Source organism: Podarcis muralis, chromosome 2 (assembly GCF_964188315.1).
Source record: "Podarcis muralis chromosome 2, rPodMur119.hap1.1, whole genome shotgun sequence".
NCBI lineage: Eukaryota > Metazoa > Chordata > Lepidosauria > Squamata > Lacertidae > Podarcis > Podarcis muralis.
This window is the reverse complement of record NC_135656.1, coordinates 14,108,082-14,123,433: the sequence shown is the minus strand read 5'-3', so window position 1 is coordinate 14,123,433 and position 15,352 is coordinate 14,108,082. Positions and strand designations below refer to the sequence as shown.

Here is a 15,352-nt window from a genome sequence, read left to right as displayed (position 1 = left end):
TAGGTACGAGGGTCCTAGGCTGTATAGGGCTTTAAAGGTTAAAACCAGCCTTCAGAATATAACATTTTATTTTATTTTTAATGCTTGCTTGTTCATTTTTTCGTCTCCCACCATCTCTTGACCTAGATCTTGAGGGTTTGCACAAGGAATGGGGAATCAGAGGGCCTCTGGTTGTTCCTGGACTACAATTCCTAGCATCCCCAGCCATTGGCCACAGCATCTGGGGCTAACAGGAGTTGAGAGTTCAACAACAACTAGACAGCCACAAGTTCCCTTGCCGTGATTTTCCTCTGCTCTTGTTTTTTCAGGAGGCACATGACAGGCAAGCTGTTTTTTCTGCCTCCTCCCCTTCTGAAAACATTCTGCTGCTTTCACACTTGGAAATAGCAGCTACTGTAGAAAAGTAGGTGAGTGGGTGGGATGCCACAGGCAGACCCTCCAAGTGTCCCTATTCTCCAGGGACAGTCTCAGACTTACAGAAGCCATCCCGGTTTCTGATTTGATCTCTGAATGTCCCGCTATTCCTTAGGACCTCCCTATTTTCATGGGAGAAATGTTGGAGGGTATAGAGTTATGCAACCCCCGAGCCAAGGAGATAACTATATAACCTTTAGAAAACATCTGGAGGCAGCGCTGTATAGGGAAGATTTTTTTTTCAACGTTTTACTATGTTTTTATATGTGTATAAATAGTAAACTTACTACAGTGGTACCTTGGGTTAAGTACTTAATTCATTCAAGAGGTCCATTCTTAACCTGAAACTGTTCTTAACCTGAAGCACCACTTTAGCTAATGGGGCCTCCTGCTGCTGCCGTGCCGCCGGAGCACGATTTCTGTTCTCATCCTGAAGCAAAGTTCTTAACCCGAGGTACTATTTTTGGGTTAGCGGAGTCTGTAACCTGAAGTGTATGTAACCTGAGGTACCACTGTACATAGATAAAGGTAAAAGGACCCCTCACCATTGGGTCCAGTCGTGGCAGACTCTGGGGTTGCGGCGCTCATCTCGCTTTATTGGCCGAGGGAGCCGGCGTACAGCTTCTGGGTCATGTATCCAATATGACTAAACCGCTTCTGGCGAACCAGAACAGCGCACAGAAACGCCGTTTACCTTCCTGCCGGAGCGGTACCTATTTATCTACTTTCACTTTGGTGTGCTTTCGAACTGCTAGGTTGGCAGGAGCAGGGACCGAGCAACGGGGTGTGCTCACCCCGTCACGGGGATTCAAACCGCCGACCTTCTGATTGGCAAGTCCTAGGCTCTGTGGTTTAACCCACAGCGCCACCCACGTCCTGCAAAACTTACTACATAGGTCATCCCTATTTTCATCAGAGAAATGTTGGGAGGGTATGGACTAGGAGAAATGGTTCCGGCCTCCTGTTCTTAAAGCCACCACCTTCCAGCCAAAACGTGCTCCCGATGAAGGGCTGAATGATATATTTAAAGCACATGACGTCCCCCAGAGACTCCTGGGACCTAGTCCACTCAGTTGTGGCTCTAGCACCTTTAATAAACTACAGCTCCCATAATTCTTTGGCAGAAGCCATGTGCTTTCAACGTATGGAGTGCGTGTGACCCTTGATTCAAGCAGGAGACTAAAGGCTTTCTCTTGGCTCATAGAAAGGCCCTGTGTGGAATTACTCATCAGCAGAGTAGGTGTTCCACCAAGATCTCTGTCTAGACCTGACAAAGAACACTGGTTGAGGTTAATTCCCTCTTAAGCGGAAGGCTGACTTTCACTTCATCCAAAAAGAAGTGAAGCAAGCACTCATTTTGGGGCACCGAGTCCAAACTGCAGCAGCTTTTCCTAGGGCACATTCTTCACAGAAAGCAGCTGCAAGCAGAGGTTTTTTTAGGAAGCCACTCTGACTTGAGCAAACACAAACTCCTAACACCCTCGCATGCAGACTTAACTCTGGCTGCTGCCACTGCTGCGAGGGCACAGTCCCAGCATTCATCAAAAGCACGATGATAACTGCTTTAAACAGTGATGGCTTCCCCTGAAGAATCCTGGGAGATGTAGTTTGTTGAGGGTGCTGGAAGACCCCTATTCCCCTTCCAGAACTATAGTTTACAGAGTGGTTTAAGAGTCCGTTCCTCTTCCCAGAGTTACTCCGGTAACTCTGAGGGGAATAGGGGTCTCTTATCAACCCTAGTTCATGTACTTACAAGTCGGCAGTCCCCAGTCAGTCTAAACCACTGAGCCTCTTGGGCTTCCCGATCAGAAGGTTGGCGGTTCGAATCCCCGTAACGGAGTGAACTCCTGTTGCTCTATGCCAGCTCCTGCCAATCTAACAGTTTGAAAGCATACCAGTGCAAGTAGATAAATAGGTACCGCTGTGGCGGGAAGGTAAACAGCGTTTCCGTGTGCTCTGGTTTTTATCACGGTGTTCCGTTGCGCCAGAAGTGGTTTAGTCCTGCTGGCCACGTGACCCATAAAAGCTGTCTGTGGACAAACACCGGCTCCCTCAGCCTGAAAAGTGAGATGAGCGCCACAACCCCATAGTCGCCTTTGACTGGACTTTACCTTTACCTTTTTACCTACCCAATGTCACACTCCTCCATACAGATTCCCAAGTAAGAGCTAGATCTTCTTCTGTCTCCTCCTTTCAACAGGGCTTCCAATGAATCTATCCAACATGTACCTGCCCTCGCTGCCTCCCAAGGCCTTCTTGACTTTCGTCGGCTTCCTGCTCCTATGCCATGAATCAGAAGTGCACTTGCTGTCCATGGCGAATCCCAGGGAGAAGGCTTCTGAAGACCACTCACTGACCTCTGACTCAACCTCAGTTCCTCTCCGCATCTTCCTGAGCTCCATCTCCCCCCAATCCCCCCAGTTGCCCCAAAAAGGGGTTTCCTGTGAGGACTTGATGCCTGAAGCCCTGGACGGTTTTGCTGATGTGCCTGAGCTCTCCCAGACCCTCATCCGAGCCGCATTGGTGCTGGCCCTGCAAAGGGCTGGCTGTAGCCAGCATGCGGAAACCCTCGTCTTGCACCTCTACGAGGCGCTAGGACAGGTAGATTCGGACGACCTCCTGTTTGCGATGGCCGGGACTCTGAACACCACTCATTCCCCCGGTCCGAGGAAGAGCAGCGTCGCCTTGCAATTCAACTTGGACCAGCTTGCGCAAACGCCAGTCCATCACTGCCGAGGTCTGTTGCCGGTGAACGGATCCCTCCTGTACGGCAAGGCACACAAAGTCTACCGGGGTTTTCCGGCGGCTTCCAAAGCCTGCCACCGCCTAGGGGATTCCTGTGCCGGAGTGGCCTCCAGCGACAGCAGCAGCTTCTACGTGGTGGAAAGAAAGGGCAGCTACTTCCTGCCCCGCCATGGCGCCACCTCCTGGCTCCACCAGTGCCGCAGGCTTGGAAGAGGCCGCCGTTCCACCACGGAGTACTGCGACAATGAGACCGAGGAGAAAATCTACCTTATCCTGGACTGGATTCCTTGGGTCGGTGCCTTGTACAGCTTGGCCACCAGTGTGTACTTTGCAAAGCTGAACTGCATGGAACTGGCGCATCAGCGTGCTATGAGCTGCGCCATAGACATAGGCCATGATTTTCTGCTCTTTGCGACTGGAGGGGCCAGCGGCGTTCTTGGCATGGGGATTTATGCAGGGCTAAAGCCAGGCTTGAAGACGGCGGTGCGTGCCATGCTGAGGTATTTGAGAGAGGAGATGCACCCTTTTCCTGTCCCTTCCAACTACTCCGGTCCAGTCACCACCTTCTAGCTGCTCCATAACTGTCCCTAGCCCAGATGAAGCGACTCTCGTGAACTCTCCATCGCCTAGAGAACACAGATGTTTTTTGGGGTGGCGGAAACAGAGGATCCTTATTTGCTTGCTTTTGTCTGCTAGAAGTGCTAATTCAAAGTGCTGGTTTTGAAATCATTAGAAAGGCCTGGGATAAGACATATCTGAAAGCAATGTGGAAAATGATTGTTGTTTTAAAAAAACCTGAAGTTATGATATTGAGTTGTACAGGAATTATTGGACTTATTGAATAAAAGACTTTGCTCCTGTGCTTGAGAGTGGATGCCAGGCCAAGACCAGCCATCCCTAGAGAAGGAAGAAGCCTCCGGCAAAGAAGATGAAGAAGACTGGCAAACTAAACTATTGAACTATTTAGGTTAATTTAGTCGATGTAGAATCCAAGACAGAAAGAGGACTTTGATTATTAAAAAAGATTTGATGCTCGTCTTTTAAGCTTTGTATATATACTTTTAAGTTAGTATAACTTTTGAAACTCACTTGTATTAAGATGAACAAGGTCTAAAAATTGGACTATTAAGATTAAAAGGTTTTTAATCATAATATTAAACAATAATTCTCGAAAACATCTGAATCGAAAGAGACTTGACTGTGAATGCTCTGGATCAGTGTCTGAGTGCATTGGTTTTACTGGTTGAGGCTAATAAATTGTGCTTGAATTTTAGGAAAGCAAGATGCTATTTGGGTGGGTGGTCTGGGAAACAGTCAAGTTACCTGTTCTGGATGGGGTTGCAATTCTTCTGAAGGTGCTTCTTTTTCTTTGGCAATCCCTCGTATCCGAGTAAGATTGTCTTCCATGAACACGGTTTTAGCAGTGAGTCCGTAAATGACTCTGGAGGCCAATTCTGGATCCACACGTCCTTCCACAGTGGCGACATAGGTTTCCGGGCAGGAGTGGATCATAGTGAGGGTTTGCCAAGCATGCCTTCCTCTTAGCACATTTCTCCCTTGCGTCCTGAATTTGAGCTTCAACGTCCAAAGTTCGTCCTCAAAGTCCATGACACCTTTGGAAAAGGCTGTTGTCCAATTGGAGCGCTCACAGGCCAGTGTTTCCCAGTTGTCGGTGCTTATACTACATTTTTAAAGATTTGCCTTGTCTTTAAATCTCTTTTGTTGACGTTATGTAGTTAGCCATTGTAGTATGAATGAATTTTGTTCCGTATTCTTTGTTTTATAGAATATATATAATAATGTTATGTTACTAAGCAAATTTAATAAAACAGAAAAAAATAAAAAATAAAATTTTATTTTGTTGATCACCAGCATTACACTTTCCATTTTTAAGTTCGGAACAGAGTACTTCCTTTGGAAGACGATAATCAGGCATCCGCACAACATGACCAGTCCAACAAAGTTGATGTTGAAGAATCATTTCTACTGCTGATCTTTGCTTCTTCCAGTACACTGGCCTGTCTTCCCAAATGATGTGTAAAAAAATTCGGATACGCCATTGATGGAATCTTTCGAGGAGTTGGAGATGGTGTTTATAAGTGATTTATAGGTGGGCCACTTATGAACACCATCTGAAGGAGCAGATGCAAAGCTTGAGGATATGCCTGGATCTATCTGTCATCCATAGTGCCCTTGATGGCAAGGAGTGGCTTACGCGTGTGGCGCTGTGGGTTAAACCACAGAGCCTAGGACTTGCCGATCAGAAGGTCGGCGGTTCGAATCCCCACGACGGGGTGAGCTCCCGTTGTTTGGTCCCTGCTCCTGCCAACCTAGCAGTTCGAAAGCACGTCAAAGTGCAAGTAGATAAATAGGTACCGCTCCGGCAGGAAGGTAAATGGCGTTTCCATGCACTGCTCTGATTTGCCAGAAGCGGCTTAGTCATGCTGGCCACATGACCTGGAAGCTGTACGCCGGCTCCCTCGGCCAATAAAGTGAGATGAGCGCCGCAACCCCAGAGTTGGTCACGACTGGACCTAATGGTCAGGGGTCCCTTTACCTTTACCTTTAAAAGGACATAGCTCCAGCTCTTTGCTTGTGTCGGTTGCAAAGGACTTCCCCTGTGTTCTGTTCTCAGGAATCCCTACTAAAATAAGCTGCTGAATCAACGCAGGGAATGCTACATCGGGGGGGGGGGGGGATTAGTTGACAGTGACCCGCGCAAAGATGCCAGAACTTGATAGTGAAGCCGTGTGTTGCAATGAGGTCTGCTGATAAGACTGACCAACCAGGGTAGAGATCTATAACACTGGGGCAAAAGGCTCTGGATTCCCACCTAAGTTCTCTATACGCTTGTGCCTCCTCTGCAAAAAAGGTAAGCTGCTCCTTCCTAGTGGCAGGCGAGTGGGTGGGAAAAGGCTGGCGTGGGGGGAAAGGTTTTACGGCACTTGCAGAGGAGCAAACCAGGGTTTCATTCTGGAGACAAGGTAGCAGGACAGAGTGCTAGGCGGATAGGATCAGCACCTGACATTGCATTGCATTCCTTTATTTCATTTCCATTCCACCCTTTCTCCCAAAGGAGCCCAATATCAAACATGGTCTTGAAAGACCTACATTGGCTCCCAGTACGTTTCCGAGCACAATTCAAAGTGTTGGTGCTGACCTTTAAAGCCCTAAACAGCCTCGGCCCAGAATACCTGAAGGAGCGTCTCCACCTCCATCGTTCTGCCCGGGCACTGAGGTCCAGCACCGAGGGCCTTCTGGCGGTTCCCTCAATGCGAGAAGCCAAGTTACAGGGAGCCAGGCACAGGGCCTTCTCGGTAGTGGCGCCCGCCCTGTGGAACGCCCTCCAATCAGATGTCAAAGAGAAAAACAACTACCAGACTTTTAGAAGACATCTGAAGGCAGCCCTGTTTAGGGAAGCTTTTAATGTTTAATAGGTTTTGTATTTTAATATTTTGTTGAAAGCTGCCCAGAGTGGCTGGGTTTCCCCAGCGGGGCGGGGTATAAATAAATTATTTATATATATATATATATATATATATATATATATATATATATATATATATATTGATCAGACCTGTGAAGGTTCCTTGTGCAAATGAACTTGGCAGTGTAGCAGAAAGTCGTGGCTTATGGAGAGCTTGTCCACATTGGAGGAAAATGTGGATTTGAACCAGCCTCCCTCCCCATTAATGCCCCAGTGTTCTCCCGAACCTTTCCCTCTTTTAAATGTGAGGTTTTCCCACCCTTGGAAAGCTCAACGTGGAAGAACCCCCCCACTTGAAGTGGGAAAGGTCTGGAACAACCCTGGGTTGGAAACCAATTTTATTATGACGCGGTCAAGCCTTGAGCAGTTTTAACTGACATTTGTGAGAGAGTCCTCCAATGGGCTTGAAGTGTCTTGATTTGCTTCTTAAACACCACACACAGTGGAAAGTATCTTCTGTCCTTCGGCTTAGCCTTCTGTTTGTGATGGAGCTGCCTGTCTCACATTTGTTTGTTTTAAGCCAGCTAAGACAGCTCCATATGGGACTCTGACCTGTGGAGCATGTTCCCTTTAGATGTTAGCGCTCATCCACTGCCTCTTTCCCCCAGGAAAAAAAAAGGCTCTTTACCCCTTCATTCAGGCATAGGCAAACTCGGCCCTCCAGATGTTTTGGGACTACAACTCCCATCATCCCTAGCTAACAGGACCAGTGGTCAGGGATGGTGGGAGTTGTAGTCCCAAACCATCTGGAGGCCTGCCTTAATTGGATCAAATGGCATTTCAGGTTTTCTCTGGATTGACGTTTGCTCCGATTGAGAGGCAAAGAGCAGTTTTCCCTGTGGAAAGGGGCAGGGCAAGGAGAAATCTGCTGGGACCTGTGCAATCTAGGCACAAAACACGGATGAGCCCATAAAAGCATTTCCCCCTAAATGCTCCTTTATTCATTCTCTCCCTCCCCCACTGTTTCTGGTTCTGGGTATTGAAGGTTTGCACCAAGGATGGAGCAACTGGTGCTGGACTACAGTTCCACTGGCCACGGCAGCTGGGGCTGATGGAAGTTGGGAGTTTCAACAACATCTGGGCAGCCACCAGCTCCCTTTCCCTGATTTTCCTCTGCTCTGTTTTCCCAGGAGGCAGATGATAGGCAAGCTGTTTTTTCCTGCCTTCTCCCCTTCTGAAAACATTCTGCTGCTTTCAGTCTTGGAAAGAGTAGCAAATGAAAAATGACAAGCAAGTGGGTGGGTGGGTGAGCTGCCACTGGGAGAAAGGGTTCCAGCCTCCTGTTCTTAAAACCGCCTTCTTTCAGCCAAACAATGTGTTCCTGATGAAGGGAGGAAGCACTTCTGGTGCCCAGGGGCAGCTCTTGGTCCCCATCCGTATCAGACTTTTAAAGCATGTGACTTTTCCCACAGAACTGTAGTAGAGTAGAGTAGTTTGGATTTGATATCACTACCCTAAGGAGTCTCAAAGGGGCTAACATTCTCCTTTCCCTTCCTCCCCCACAACAAACACTCTGTGAGGTGAGTGAGGCTGAGAGACTTCATAGAAGTGTGACTAGCCCAAGGTCACCCAGCAGCTGCATGTGGACGAGCAGGGAAGTGAACCCGGTTCACCAGATTACGAGTCCACCGCTCTTAACCACTACACCACACTGGCTCCCTGTACTGTAGCGTACCTGCCGCAGACCTGCAGCTCCCAGCAGCCTTAATAAGCCACAGCTAATGTGTTTTACGTGGGTGGCGCTGTGGGTAAAAGCCTCAGCGCCTAGGGCTTGCCGATCGAAAGGTCGGCGGTTCGAATCCCCGCGGCGGGGTGCGCTCCCATTGTTCGGTCCCAGCGCCTGCCAACCTAGCAGTTCGAAAGCACTCCTGGGTGCAAGTAGATAAATAGGGACCGCTTACTAGCGGGAAGATAAACGGCATTTCCGTGTGCTGCGCTGGCTTGCCAGATGCAGCTTGTCACGCTGGCCACGTGACCCGGAAGTGTCTTCGGACAGCGCTGGCTCCCGGCCTATAGAGTGAGATGAGCGCACAACCCTAGAGTCTGGCAAGACTGGCCCGTACGGGCAGGGGTACCTTTACCTTAATGTGATTTAAAGCTATGTTAATTAAAGGTGTGGTATTCCTGTGCCCCTGGAACTTGATCCAAAGAACTTTGGAGCTGAGGGCCCCTAGATCATCTCATGAAAATATGAGAGCCAGATGTTTCTCAGTTTCCTCCTTTCAACAGGACTTCCAATGAATCTGTCCAACATGTATCAGCCCTCGCTACCTCCCAAGGCCTTCTTGACTTTCTTTGGCTTCCTGCTCCTATGCCATGGATCGGAAGGGCGCTCGCTGCCCATGGCAAATCCCAGGCATAAGGCTTCTGAAGACCACCCATTGACCTCTGACTCCACCTCAGTTCCTCTCCACATTTTCCTGAGCTCCATCTCCCCCAAATCCCCCCATTTGCCCCAAAAGGGGGTTTCCTGCGAGGACTTGATGCCTGAAGCCCTGGACGGTTTTGCTGATGTGCCTGAGCTCTCCCAGACCCTCATCCGAGCTGCAATAGCGCTGGCCTTGCAAAGGGCAGGCTGTAGCTGGCATGCGGAGACCCTCATCCTGCACCTCTACAAGGAGTTGGGACAGACAGATACAGATGACCTCCTGTTTGCGATGGCCGGGACTCTGAACACCACTCGTTCCCCTGGTCAGAGGAAGAGCAGCGCTGCCTTGAGATTCTTCTTGAACCTGCAGGCGCAAACACCGGTCCGGCACTGCCAGGATCTGGTGCCGGTGAACGGATCCTTCCTGCACGGCAAAGAATACAGAGTCTACCGGGGCTTTGGGATGGCTTCCAGAGCCTGTTACCGCCTACGGGATTCTTGTGCCGGAGTGTCCTCTAATGGCAGCAGTTTGTTCCATGTGGTGGCACGAGAGGGTAGCTATCTCTTGCCCCAGCGTGGCGCCTACACCTGGCTCCGCAAGTGCCACGGGCCTGCAAGAGGGCGACGTTCCACCCCAGACAACTGTACTAGTGAGACGGAGCAAAAAGTCCATGCAGTCGTGAACTGGATTCCTGGAGTCAGCACCGCCTACAACCTCGGAACCACCATTTACTTCGCGGCCAAGGACTGCAAGGAGCTGGCAGAGGAACGCGGTATAGATACCCTTGTAGATGTCAGCCAGGATACACTGCTCGCAGTGACAGGTGGGGCAGGCAGCGTTTGGGGAATGGGGATTTCTGCAGCTCTAAAGCCGGCAGTCCGAAGCGGTGTGCATTCTTTGATACGCTACTTCCGAGAGAAGCAAGAGCCTTATCCTGTCCCCTCCAATCACACAGGCTCCGTCATCGTCATCTAGTTGCAACAAAGCGTTTTCTCTTCTCAATCAAGCGTTTCTTGCTATAAAATTGTATGCTCAGTCTGTTATTTGTGGCATTTGCGTACTAGATATTGTAATAAACAAAATCTGCCCTTATTCCCTTATGGGGTCACAAGAGCCCTTATAGAGTCCTTTGCAGGTTCTCCATCGGTAGGAGAAAATAACAGAGAATATTGAGAAGCAAGGCAGCTAGTAAGCCTGATCTTTATTGAAGTGTTGCAACAGGGTGCTCCCCTCACAGGCAGGAAAGGAGGAGGACCCAGAACCAAGGTGTGCCTGCCCTTATAAAGACATTTTAAATTCCCTGCCCTGGAGCTCAGGACCACCCCTCCATACATCATACATACATCACAGAAGGGGTGTAACCCAATACCACCCCCCACAAACATCACACCTACATCACAGAAAAGGGGGTCTACAACAGAAATTTGAATGTTGTTGTTTTTCCTGTCTGCCAGTAATGCCTTATCTGATTGCCTTTCCTGGTAGTCTGGCCATTCCTTTGAGATGGTGCTTACCCAATTCCTGAGACATTGGGAAGGTTCCTTCACCCCCTCCCTCCTTGCAGAGAAAACATTTGGTCAGTTTGGGAGTCAAAATGGTTTCAGGGCGGTCTTCCTGTGCTGCTCCAGACATGTGGTCCACATATCTATGTACATGCTTGGTTGGTACATTTATGAACACTTATTATATATATAAAACCTTTTTTTTTTTAATTCCAATATGCTTTGGGCATACTGTGGTACCTTGGTTCTCAGACTTAATCCATTCTAGAAGTCTGTTCCAAAACCAAAGCGTTCCAAAACCAAGGCGCGCTTTCCCATAGAAAGTAATGCAAAATGGATTCATCCGTTCCAGACTTTTAAACACAACCCCTGAAACAGCAATTTAACATGGATTTTACTATCTGACGAGATCACTGATCCATAAAATTAAAGCAATAATCAATGTACTGCAGTCACACAATCAATCAATCAATCAATCAATCAGTAGCTGAACTGGGCTCCACACAGTCACAAAAAGAAAACAAAAAAGAGCCGCAGAAACAAAAACGCAAAATAAATAGCAAAAACAGACAGACCTCAGTGTAACACTCAAAATGGAAGTGTGGCACTCAAAACGGAGCATGTTCGGCTTCCGAAAAAAGTTTGCAAACTGGAACCCTTACTTCTGGGTTTGCAGTGTTTGGGTTCCAAGTTGTTTGAGTACCAAGGCGTTTGAGAACCAAGGTATCACTGTATCTAGTATTTGGGCATAGACGTTTTGCATCTTGCAGTGGGTCTTATGGAGACGCTTAGGAGGGGTTGGCATTAATGCCCGAGCAGATTTTTTGAGCACCAGATACATTTGTTTCGTATTGATTTCCTCCTTCATTTCTTCTTGTCTGCCTTGCATCTCATAATGCAGTCCCTTCTCGCAAGCTTTCTCCCTCCCTCCCACATTTGCTTGTTTCCTTTTCCTCGTTCCCTGCAAAAATACTGTAATTGCAAATCTTTGTGCTTATTCTACCCATTTAGAACAGGCGTTTGATAACATTTGCAATCTGGAAATGCGGTGCTTGCTTCCTGCAACACGCTTCTTCCACCCTTCAGCCGTCCAGCATCGCCTGCACTCAAAGCGTGTGGGAATTGCCATCAGAATGATGCGCCGCCACGATAATTTCGATTGTGGTTTGGAGAAGGCCAATGTCATCGCTCCCATTTCTGGTCAAATGTCACCCTCGGCAAATGCAGTGGGTGGGTGTGCAGTTATGCAAATATATAAGAATTGGAAATAAACGGTCGAAGGTCGCCTATAGATGAACCACTCTTGCCATAATTGTTCCCTCTTATTTCCGATGTTCAGGCTATGAGTGCCGTCGTGTGAGGAGCGGAAATGGCACCACCCACACATCAGATAGAGTTATCTGAAAGCTTGGGTTTGGGGGGAACTCCCAAGATTTGCAGCACTAATGAATACTGTATGCTCAGAGATCGCAGCATACTATGAAATGCGGGAACCGACTAGGGTGGCTGGATTCCTGAACAAGGTGCACTCCAGGGTGCAAGATTATTGTTGAAGGTTCCACTGACATTTATCTTCTTTTTAAAAAAAACGGGTTGGTGCTTCTGGGTTTCCCCTTAAAGCAGCCTTAGATGTTGCTGGACTACAACTCCCATCATGCCTAGCTAGGAGGACCAGAGGCCAGGGATTATGGGAGTTGTAGTCCACCTGAGAGGGACGCGGGTGGCGCTATGGATTAAACCACAGAGTCTAGGACTTGCCGATCAGAAGGTCGGTGGTTCGAATCCCCGCAATGGGGTGAGCTCCCGTTGCTCGGTCCCAGCTCCTGCCAACCTAGCAGTTCGAAAGCACGTCCGAGTGCAAGTAGATAAATAGGTACCGCTCCAGTGGGAAGGTAAATGGCGTTTCCGTGTGCTGCTCTGGTTTGCCAGAAGCAGCTTAATCATGCTGGCCACATGACTCGGAAGCTGTACACTGGCTCCCTCGGCTAGTAAAGCAAGATGAGCGCCACAACCCCAGAGTCGGCCCCGACTGGACCTAATGGTCAGGGGTCCCTTTACCTTTACCTTATGGTCTTTACAGGCGCATCGGATCACAAATGTCAAACACCCCTCTGCACATTGCCCATCGATGAAGCCTGCTTTAAGCATTAAGTTCACATGCAGCCCAGGCACGTTCTAGAGCAGGAGTGGGGTGGGGCCTTTTTGGATCTTTATCTGCCCCCCACCCCACCCCGTGGGACAACAGTGATAGGTGGATAGAGCAATCGGCTGGTGTAAACAATCAGAGGGCGTTTCCAGTCCTCTTGTTGGCACTTTATGCTCTCAGACTTGGGACAAAGGAGAAAGAACATGAACCAATTTGAAACCACCAGCCTGTTAAAACCATTTCCAGCAGTGTCTCAAGCCCAACTGCCTGTGAAAACTTTGGAACCACTCCCTTTGCTCAAATTCAGCTTTTACTCTTAATATACTCAGAGGAGCCTTACATTTGGCGTTTCTTCACATGTTCTACTATGTCGCTATGAAAGAATATGAAGCAATTGCTTTGGGTAGCAGATACAGTGGTACCTCAGGTTAAGTACTTAATTCGTTCCAGAGGTCCGTACTTAACCTGAAACTGTTCTTAACCTGAAGCACCACTTTAGCTAATGGGGCCTCCCACTGCTGCAGCGCTGCCGGAGCACGATTTCTGTTCTCATCCTGAAGCAAAGTTCTTAACCTGAAGCACTATTTCTGGGTTAGCGGAGTCTGTAACCTGAAGCGTATGTAACCTGGAGCGTATGTAACCTGAGGTACCACTGTACTGGTCTTGGCGGTGAGCAACCTCAAGCTCTGTCTTGTTTAGAAGACAATTGGGGGGGGGGAACGTTTGCCTTTGTTTCAGATGCACACTGCATGTAGAAAGGAATAGGGAATTTACACTCCCCAACAAACTTTGGACCACTGCAAATCATACAACCACATGAAACTAGATAGCGTTGAGTTGCGGCTGACCCAACACTTGTTCTTCAACCTTCAACCATTGAGCAAAAGCAGACTCACGCATGCATGTTCAGTGGTTGATAACTGCAGCGCCATGTGATGGCTTGCACTTGTGAATGGACCATCAGAGATAAAACACCACAGATGGGAAGAGCTTATCTCCACAGGCCAGTACTTTTCAGTGGGCTCATGCATTATATACATGGAGGTGCTTCTGAACTGAAGATGGTTTGGAAACTTTAGCTGGTGCGGAATTCAGCAGCCAGGTTGTTCATCTGGGCAAAATGGCATGAGACCGTAACACTAGTCCTGGTCTGACAGCACTGGCTGCCAATCAGTTTTCAATTCAAAGTGCTGGTTTTGAAGCACTTTAATGAGATAGAGTGGTACCTCTGGTTACGAACTTAATTCGTTCCGGAGGTCCGTTCTTAACCTGAAACCGTTCTTAACCTGAGGTACCACTTTAGCTAACGGGGCCTCCCGCCGCCGCCGCGCGATTTCTGTTCTCATCCTGAGGTAAAGTTCTTAACCCGAGGTACTATTTCTGGGTTAGCAGAGTCTGTAACCTGGAGTGTTTGTAACCCGAGGTACCACTGTACAGCCTTAAGCGAGAACAGGCCTTTTCTGTGGTGTCTCACTGTTTGTGGAATGCTCTCCCCAGGGAGACTTGCCTGGAACCAGGAGTACCAACTTGAATACAGTGGTACCTCGGGTTAAGTACTTAATTTGTTCCGGAGGTCCGTACTTAACTTGAAACTGTTCTTAACCTGAAGCACCACTTTAGCTAGTGGAGCCTCCTCCTGCTGCTGCTGCTGCACCACCGGAGCACAATTTCTCTTCTCATCCTGAAGCAAAGTTCTTAACCTGAAGCAATATTTCTGGGTTAGCGGAGTCTGTAACCTGAAGCGTATGTAACCTGAAGCGTATGTAACCCGAGGTACCACTGTAAAACAGTTGGGGGGCAGATGAACCCTGCCCTGCACAATCGATCCCAAGACACACACCGTTTAAATGGCAATTCCCAGCAACTGGAGTGGGGGGGGGGGAAACCCCCTTCAAATATTCTAGGGGGGGGGGGGGCAAAGGCACATCTCTGTCCCTAGGAGTGGGCTCCAATGCCTGGCACCATCATCACACAGAATGGGAAGGGACCCCAAGGATCATTCTAGTCCAGCCCCCTGCAATGCAAGAATACAGTGGTGCCTCGCAAGACGAAATTAATTCGTTCCGCGAGTTTTGTCGTCTTGCGATTTTTTTCGTCTTGCGAAGCACGGTGTCGGAAAAGTTTTGGAAAAGCTTCAAAAATCACCAAAGTCTTCAAAAACCTCAAAAAAGGCTACCACACCGCGTGCTATGAGTTGCTCCTCGAAGTCAAGTCGCAACTGTATTAACGGTGTTAAGAAAAAGGAAACAAACTTGCAAGACGTTTCCGTCTTGCGAAGCAAGCCCATAGGGAAAATCGTCTTGCGAAGCAACTCAAAAAACCAAAAACCCTTTCGTCTTGCGAGTTTTTGGTCTTGCGAGGCATTCGTCTTGCGAGGTACCACTGTATACAGTTGTTCCATACAGGGAACGAACCTGCAACCTTGGCATCTTCGGCACCACGCTCTAACCAACTGGCAGCTAGCTGGAGAGGGGCTAAGCAAATACATTCCTCTTGAACCAGGTCTTTGGCCGATTAAACAAAGCTAGGCCTTTCAGAAGTGGGCAGGGTGTTTATTAATGCATCTCTCTTTCCTTTTTAGGCTTTAATTATCTCTGTGGGGGTGTATTGCTTGCTTGTTCGTCTGGTTGTAAGACAGACCCTAATCCTGCGGAAAGCCATCTACAGTGGTACCTCGGGTTACATACGC

At 48.5% G+C, this 15,352-nt stretch overlaps 2 protein-coding genes across 2 annotated transcripts; both read left to right on the top strand.

Moving 5' to 3' along the window:
- The first annotated feature begins 2,345 nt into the window (after nucleotides 1–2,345).
- LOC114586548 (apolipoprotein F-like) lies at nucleotides 2,346–5,004 on the top strand. Its single transcript, XM_028710160.2, has one exon. The coding sequence runs from the start codon at nucleotides 2,623–2,625 to the stop codon at nucleotides 3,727–3,729; it is 1,107 nt and encodes a 368-aa protein (XP_028565993.2). The 5' UTR covers nucleotides 2,346–2,622; the 3' UTR covers nucleotides 3,730–5,004.
- Nucleotides 5,005–5,888: 884 nt separating this feature from the next.
- Nucleotides 5,889–11,814, top strand: APOF (apolipoprotein F). The gene is made up of 2 exons (XM_077923906.1): nucleotides 5,889–6,031; nucleotides 8,876–11,814. The coding sequence occupies exon 2, from the start codon at nucleotides 8,884–8,886 to the stop codon at nucleotides 9,988–9,990; it is 1,107 nt and encodes a 368-aa protein (XP_077780032.1). The 5' UTR covers nucleotides 5,889–6,031; nucleotides 8,876–8,883; the 3' UTR covers nucleotides 9,991–11,814.
- Nucleotides 11,815–15,352: the final 3,538 nt, after the last annotated feature.